Source organism: Bidens hawaiensis, unplaced genomic scaffold (genome assembly GCF_021521415.1).
Source record: "Bidens hawaiensis isolate Kalapana, Puna unplaced genomic scaffold, B.hawaiensis_p1.1 tig00001179_1, whole genome shotgun sequence".
Taxonomy (NCBI): Eukaryota; Viridiplantae; Streptophyta; class Magnoliopsida; order Asterales; family Asteraceae; genus Bidens; species Bidens hawaiensis.
Window position 1 is genome coordinate 391,698 of NW_027491068.1, and position 7,691 is coordinate 399,388.

At 33.8% G+C, this 7,691-nt stretch overlaps 1 protein-coding gene across 1 annotated transcript; it reads right to left on the reverse strand.

The window, feature by feature from the left end:
• Positions 1 to 371: 371 nt before the first annotated feature.
• On the reverse strand, positions 372 to 4,981 carry LOC143562317 (respiratory burst oxidase homolog protein E-like). Its single transcript, XM_077050155.1, has 11 exons — positions 4,411 to 4,981; positions 4,161 to 4,320; positions 3,639 to 3,687; positions 3,317 to 3,430; positions 2,194 to 3,000; positions 1,993 to 2,088; positions 1,670 to 1,785; positions 1,052 to 1,571; positions 835 to 963; positions 654 to 732; positions 372 to 576 (listed from the first exon to the last, which is right to left on the reverse strand). The coding sequence occupies exons 1-11, from the start codon at positions 4,949 to 4,951 to the stop codon at positions 467 to 469; spliced, it is 2,721 nt and encodes a 906-aa protein (XP_076906270.1). The 5' UTR covers positions 4,952 to 4,981; the 3' UTR covers positions 372 to 466.
• Positions 4,982 to 7,691: the final 2,710 nt, after the last annotated feature.

The following is a 7,691-nucleotide window of genomic DNA, read 5'->3' on the forward strand; positions in this document are numbered from 1 at the left end:
TTATATACGTATATGTTGTTACTTGTTATAATAATATTATGGGTGAGAATGGTACAAGTGATGGTGGTACATGGGTGCCATAACTTAATAGCACATAAATAGATAAATATCATTAAATGAAAAAGAAATTTATGATAATTTTTCTTGTTATATGAGCGTCATCCATGTTGTATGGTCTGACTGCCAACCCCACATCTTCATGTTTCATGTCCTGCTTTAGACTGGAACCAATGGTTTGGGCCCAATCAGAGTGCACTCTGACATTTGGGGCCTGGTTCACATGGTTCAAACCAAATTCACAGGAGCTAACTAAATATCATCTTCTTCATTGTATTTCTCAAATTATACAGGTTGATTGATCTACACTACTGTTGTTGTATAGTGTACAAATTTACATTCTTTTTGTACTTGAAATTTGTAATTAATGTATTTAATCCGTATGTATAACTTTACACGCGATTTTACTTCAGAAATACTCCTTGTGAAACTCAAACCGTGTCGATGTCTTGTGACTCATCTCATATGATAGTTTCTTCAACTCCTTCGCCAACACTGGCATCCCACAATAAAACACTCCTGCCAATATCAAAACTTTTCTAAGCGTTTATTCACTATTAAATTAATAGAGTCGGGAATTTCATAGGATTATTTACCTACGGTTGTATTCGGATGTTTCAATGCTACCTTGCTGAACACCTCTCCCCAATTTGGTCTAGCAAAATGTGTCCTTACCTGTAACAAATGAATTAATGTAGCATGTATAAATATATAATATATAATGCATCATATCAATTATTGTAGCTTGTATAGTGTATAATATATAAGGTATCATACTCTAGTGCCAGATAGGATGTCAACTCCATGTTTGGCATGAGTAAGTGCTTGAACCATAGTGATTAGAGTTGACCTTGCATCACCCTCCTCATATACACTTGTAAGATAATTATGCATCTCAATTTGACCCTGTTTTAAATTAGTCACTATTAAGTCAACTGATGTATAATTAATGAAAACATCAAGTTTTAAACAAGTATGTTTAAATGTTAGTTACTTTGTGATCCATTTCAGCAACTTCATTCATGACTCCTTTAAACCATTCAAACGAGCCGGGCTCTCTAGTAACCCAATAAAAGCTTGCACTTTTAACCCTTCTTGATTTCTTCTTGTCATTTGATGCCAGGCTTGAAGATGCTAGACTCATTAAACTATCGCCTGAAATTCTCGTTTCTGTGTTGGAATCCGTTTGGTCTTCTAGTGTCCGGTTACTGTTTAACAAGTCTCTAAGGATACTTATGAAAGGAGTGGCTCCAATTCCTAATCCCACGAGAAGTAGAACGTCATAATTCCTGTAGTCCTGCGCTGGTGCACCGTAAGGTCCATCTAATAGTAGCTTTGGTAACCCTTTTGAGTTGACTTCCCCTAGCTTCTTAAATTTGGCTCGCCCAATTGTACATGATGAACCGTTATCATCTGTTAAGACTTCTTTTAGTTCTTGTGTCCAGTCTCCAACTGTCCGGATGTGAACACTCAAGTAATCGTCGCCTGGTGATGAAGTTATTGAAAATGGATGCCTAAATATTATTAAAAAGTTACAAAAAAAAAAACATAAGTGTTAATATTAAGATACGATGGATAGATTTGGATTGTAGACATTTATATCTATGTATACCATTCGAATGGAGAGATTGAAGGGCATTGTAGAATTATATACTGCCCGCTTCTGTATTTAAATCCATTCGGTTTGGACATGATTATGCTGAATACATCTCCCGGTAGGTTGGAAACCTAGGATTAAAATAAAAGATGTTTTTAGTAGATTTTATGTTCATAAAGGAATATGAGCATGTTCATTTCTTAATGAACTAACACGAACAAGAGAACCTTGTCCGTTTAATTATTCGTGTTCGATTGTTTGTTCGGTTAAACTTAAACAAAGGAGTACGGACATGCTATATTCGTGTTCGTTAAGTTCGTTTACAAGCCTATGCTCACCTTGATGATTTTAGCAGAGTAGTGTTCTGACCGTCCTGTTCTTAAACTTCTTTCGGCTGCATATATTAAGATTGGGACTGAGATATACATCCATGTCTGCAATATTGGGACATATATTCTTAGCCAAAAAAACAATAACATTATGGTTATTATTGTTATTGTCATTGTTATTATTTTCCTACAAGAGCACAAACATCTTACCGTTTTTTGACTCCAGCTATGAACCAAGAACACGAAGGACCCATGAATGATGAGCAGTGCATACACCAAACCAAAAAGATGATGTGAAAACCAAAATGCATTGAAACCAGTTAACCGGTTAAACGGTGATGGCAGTTTTAACAAACTTCTCCTAAAGTATTTTGAAGCGAGAGTGAAAGCGAAGGCCATCAGTATCAACATAGAAATTCCAGTCACACCTTCCACCCCGCTTATTAACTCCTTATATGTCGGCTTTTTACCATGAAAATCCGATGCAATAAGAGCAAACTTTTCTGGTGAAGCGTTTGCCAACCGAGGAAAATCACAAATCATATGGTTCCCGACATGCAAAACAACTCCAATTGCTATAGCAAAAGCAATCACTTTGTGAAAATTAATATTGCCATCAAAAGGAATGAACAAACGGGCTCGTGTAGACCTTAAAACAGTTAACATGTTTCTACAAACGGGTAGAAGAATAAGAGCCATATTGAGTTTAAGGGTCTCAGCAGCCCCTTTAGCAGTGGTTAAACAATACCCCATTACTTGAAACGCGGCCTTGTTTCTATATTGATTAAATTTCCATGAAAACAAACAAGCCATTGCTATAAACCATAGCACCAAAACCCAACTTCTTTGCCAGTTTTCTACCAAAGCCCACCGAATAAAACGAGTTAGCCGGTGAACAACGCTTTTTGGTTTTAGTGAGTTCAAGTTTTGGCTCCAGCCACCGCTTGTTATGCTTAGAGGTCTACTGTAGTTCATGTAAACTTCCCTTTGTAGTAAAAGTGTTTCCAACTGCCATAACTGGAAAACAGTAACTTTCATTACTTACTATTAAAAAACGTAGTGCTGTGAATTTCAAACACGACATGAACTAACACAGAAAAATGTGTTTTATGAAGCTAATTTTAAAAAACGATAAAAATGTGTTTTATTCGGTTATCCAAAATTCAAAAGATTAAAAAGAAATGAGTGTCGGTTTTATAGCTTAACGTAACTGTTTTATACGAATTTGAATTTTTTGATAATTGTAAGACTAAAGCATTAATATTCAAAAAGAATAAAATAAAATTTTCAGGTTAAACGAGCTGTATTCATGCTATGTTTGCGGCTATAATACCTCAATATATCCAAGATTTTCAGGATCGAGTTCTTCCATGATTAAAGAAGCGTATTCCTCGGCTTCTTCTTTCAACTTCGACAATCTGTTTGCTGAAGCGCTAAGCACGAGCAGCTGTTTATATATATAAAACAAACATGCATGTTAAGCAAAGAATCCCATAGTCAATATTCCCTTCAACCTAATAGCAGAATTTAAAAAGGACATTGTTTATGAAATAAAAGGATTCTACAGTTATATTTGTGTCTGCCAGCTAAACGTTTTTTAAATAATTACAAAAATAAAAGAATACTATGTAACAAATACTGAAATACATATATACCTCTTGTATCTCGCCCCTCGTGATCCTTCCATCTTCGTTGCTATCGGCCCTGCGTAACGAAACAGAATCTTAAAAACTTGTTTAAGAAGAAACAAAATGCATAAATTGGTCTAACTTAACTTCTTCATCAATACAGTTAAAGAATATGCTTTAAGCATATTGTTTTAGTCTACAGATTGTCATCTTAAAAGAAATATAAAGTTTGATCTAATAAAATAAGAAAGATAACTGTCACCAAAATCATTTCTTTAAAACAAAGAAAATAGATTATTCATTATTCCATCACTTTTTAAAAGCCAAAAAAAAAATCCGTCACATGCAAGTCCATTCTATTCAGATTTAGAAACAGAGCATGTGAAATGACCAAAATACCCCTTACACCGAAAACTAATAAAAGAAATTAGAAATTTGGTTAAGGAAGCCCAAGGGCATATTAGTCATTTCACAAGCTCAAAGAACCTTGAAGAATTCAGTTTTCCCGCGAACAGGAAAAGAATTAGACTATTAGAGAGAATGATTTACATGTCGAAGAAGATTTGCAAACGAGCATCAAAGTTCTGATCCGAAATCTGCAACCAAAACTCGTAAAGCTCCGATTTCGTTATCTTCCCCAATTTCTGCTGTTTTCTTCTCGCCAATGCATCAAATACTCCCAACGCAAACTCCTTCGAATCCGCCATTCCTGCTAAACAAAACAAAAACCGAAAACTTAAATTCGTCGAATCGCTATAACAGATTAACAGTAACAGCCAATAATCAATTTAACCATCACCTATACATTCAGCAAAATCCTCCCGAGCTAATAATCCATCATCTTTAGACAAACGCACAAACCGTTCCTCAACGTTCTTCCACAGCTCATTAACGTCCGTATTCGTCGTTTTGCTGATGAACCGGAGACCTCCAAGCGCTCGTTGCGCGCTGGATTTCGTCCGGATAAGCTGAGCTTTCATTTTCCTAGCGTCTCTGGACGCTAAAACACGGTCCAGAGAAGCGTCAGAAAATGAATTAGCTCGTGATGACGACGAGGACGCCGAAGTCAGCCACGAAAACTTCCTGCGAAGTTTCTTGGCAACGCCGACGCCTTGTGAAGGAACTGAAAGATGATTCGAATTGTTTCCAGCTGGATTGACGCTGCGGAGAATAATCGAATCATCTTCCAGTTCCAACGTGACTTCCACCAGCTCCTTATCGTTGTTGCGGTGTAGGTCGTTAAGGAATACGGGAAGCATTGCGCCTCCGATTCTGTAGACGTCATTGGAATCCATTGATCTTCCATTTGAATGGCTACTCGCCGGAGAATCAGAGCTCATTATTATTATTATTGTATCTGATTATTAGTTCGTTCGAATTGCGAGCTAATCATAGATGAATTTGGATCAAAATGTATGGATTCAAACACGAATTCAACGCTTGTGTGTGTGTTGAGAGTAGTTGAGTCTTGTTTCTTAACCTCCAGTCTTGTCCAACTCCTACCTTGACATTATAATTATAAACTATATATATACATACCATCCACTCCTGCCACCTTTTTATATTTCAAAATTTTAATTTCCCTATATACTCCCTTAACCTTATCATTTCATTACAAAACTTACAAATAATTCAATTTTTATTTTTATTATTTTAACAACTAATCTTGGGTTTTTAAATTTATTTTTTTTTTAAGTACGTCACAACTTGTATTATGCAGAATTTGAACCACGACCTTTTGATTGTAAGACATACCCCTTAACCAATAGCATGTTCCTTCATGTTACGAGTAGGGGTAATAATTTGAAGATAATTCAGCTTTGTTGTTTTAATGAGTTTTTATATCCATTTTTGATGCACATGAATGTAACAATGTATTAACCAGCCATCCTGGTATGCCCGATTTAAAAAAAAATATATATATAAATATATTTTTTTTTAATAATTAAACTCAATTACTCAACTTATTTAAGTCGGGTTTTATAATAAATAAAAAATTACACAACTCAAATCAAAATCAAGTAAACCATTTAAAAATATAATTATTTAAACCTAATTAAAAAATCCTTTTACTTAAGACTCAAATATTTTTTTCCTTTTTGGGCTAAAAAATTTTAACGATTTTTAGAGACGGCCTTGATTTCGATGCATAACCTCAAATCCCCTTTGTTAATACATGTACCTTGATTTGTTTTTGCACTCGAAAGATAAAACAAATGAGATTTGCGTGCATATATAGGTAGAAAATGATTGTTAAGTGATCATGGTAATTTAGTAGGGAGGCAGAGATTTATTGTAATTAATACGTGCATGCTATATTACGTACCAATTTCATTATAATAATATTAATTTGATAACTAACATTATTTGTTTCTTAATTCTTTAATTTTGCATTAGCTGGAGTCGTGTCTCGCACTCTTCCTAGTCACGACATCTTTCATTCTTATATTTGGTTGGTCATGTACTTTTATTCGTCTCTCTCTCTTTCTAGAAACAATTAAAAAAGAAAAATCAATAAAAGTGTTATCTTAATTTATCTTGTAACATATCCTTGTTGGATCATTAGAACCCGACACCATATATTTTTGGATTTTATATAGAACATACAACAGGAGAATTTCGAACAAACTTGACCATTTTTAATTATTGAATACCTTTTCCTATGAAATAAGAATAAGTGAACAAATTGTTCATGGAGAGAGAGAGAATCAAATTGTGTCTAGAGATATGAGAAAGGGTCATGTTTAGGTATGCCATTGTTAATCTAGTCTCATACTCGGTTGTAAAATAGTGTCTTATACCCGACTCAATACATATTGGGTATTTGTTAGGTATTGGGTATAGTTATTATTTTGATTTAAAAAAAAAAGTTCTCGTTAGGATTTCAAAGTACATTTTTCACCATTATAACTTAGTGTACTTTTGATGTATGTATCAATTATTACAAATTAATGTATGGTACATTAGATACAAATAAACATTATAATTTTATGTAGACTTTATAACATATAAATAATATCATAAAGTACACGTCTTAAAAGAAAAAGAAAAATTATAATGTTCGTAAAATGAACTTACTAAAATGAAGCACTATTAGACAAAGAGTTAAGCAAAGAAATTTAAAAACAATAAAAAAAATTGGCTATATGAATCGTGTATATAGTTCTGGTAAACGAGTAATCCGGTCGGGTATCACTTAATTCCTATACCCGTCCCATATTCGAAAAAGATTTTAAAATTAATCTCATACCTAATCCAATACTCGTCGGGCTTCAGATACACCTATTCCATTCAGGTTTCAGATGTACCCGTTAGACTCGTGTATTTTTGTCATCCCTATTTATGTCATACTCATTTTTTAAACTCAGTTAACTTGAGTTGCATCATTTTCTTCATATATATACTAATTAAATTTTAATATCTTTATTTTTTAATTAGCATCGCAATATGTAATAAAAATAGAATTTCTTACTTTTTAAATGTAGATTTACAGTCATAACAGTTTGTTCAAATTGTCCAGGTCTGACATATGAAAAAACCATGTAATTACAAGTATTTATAACGGTGTGCGAGGTCATTACTGTTAAACTTTTAGCGGGTGAATCAAGAACACGAACACGAGATTTGATTAACACATGATCAACTCTTTTATTAAGAAAACGACTAACGAGAAAAACTTAATTAATTAATGATACAATGTATGGCTTATATAGAACCCATACATGGCTAATCCTATACTAACTCAAATACACAATTTGAATCTAAAACAAATAGGATTAAATAAAATAAAACTAACTTATCCAATAATAATAAACTAATTATTATATTAATTATTCTCCAATATTCTAGGAGCCTTCAATCTGGTTTGGTGTTGGACACGTTTAACACTCCCTCTCAACACCAAACTTCTTCTAACCGTGACACACACGAAGCACTTCAACTCGAAACAAACCGCGACTCAACACAACAGGTCACGTCTTCCAACATAGGATCAAATGTTGAATTTCAACACTCCCTCTAGATCCAAACTTGTTCCTTTAAGGTCTTTCTCGATCCCGCAACACCTGTATCTCTTTGGAC

Coding starts and splice junctions, on each gene's coding strand:
- LOC143562317 (XM_077050155.1), bottom strand. CDS start 4,951: ATGAGCTCTGATTCTCCGGCGAGTAGCCATTCAAATGGAAGATCAATG. Junction 4,321..4,410: donor GGATTTTGCTGAATGTATAG/GTGATGGTTAAA, acceptor TTTGTTTAGCAG/GAATGGCGGATTCGAAGGAG. Junction 2,089..2,193: donor ATAGCTGGAGTCAAAAAACG/GTAAGATGTTTG, acceptor CCAATATTGCAG/ACATGGATGTATATCTCAGT.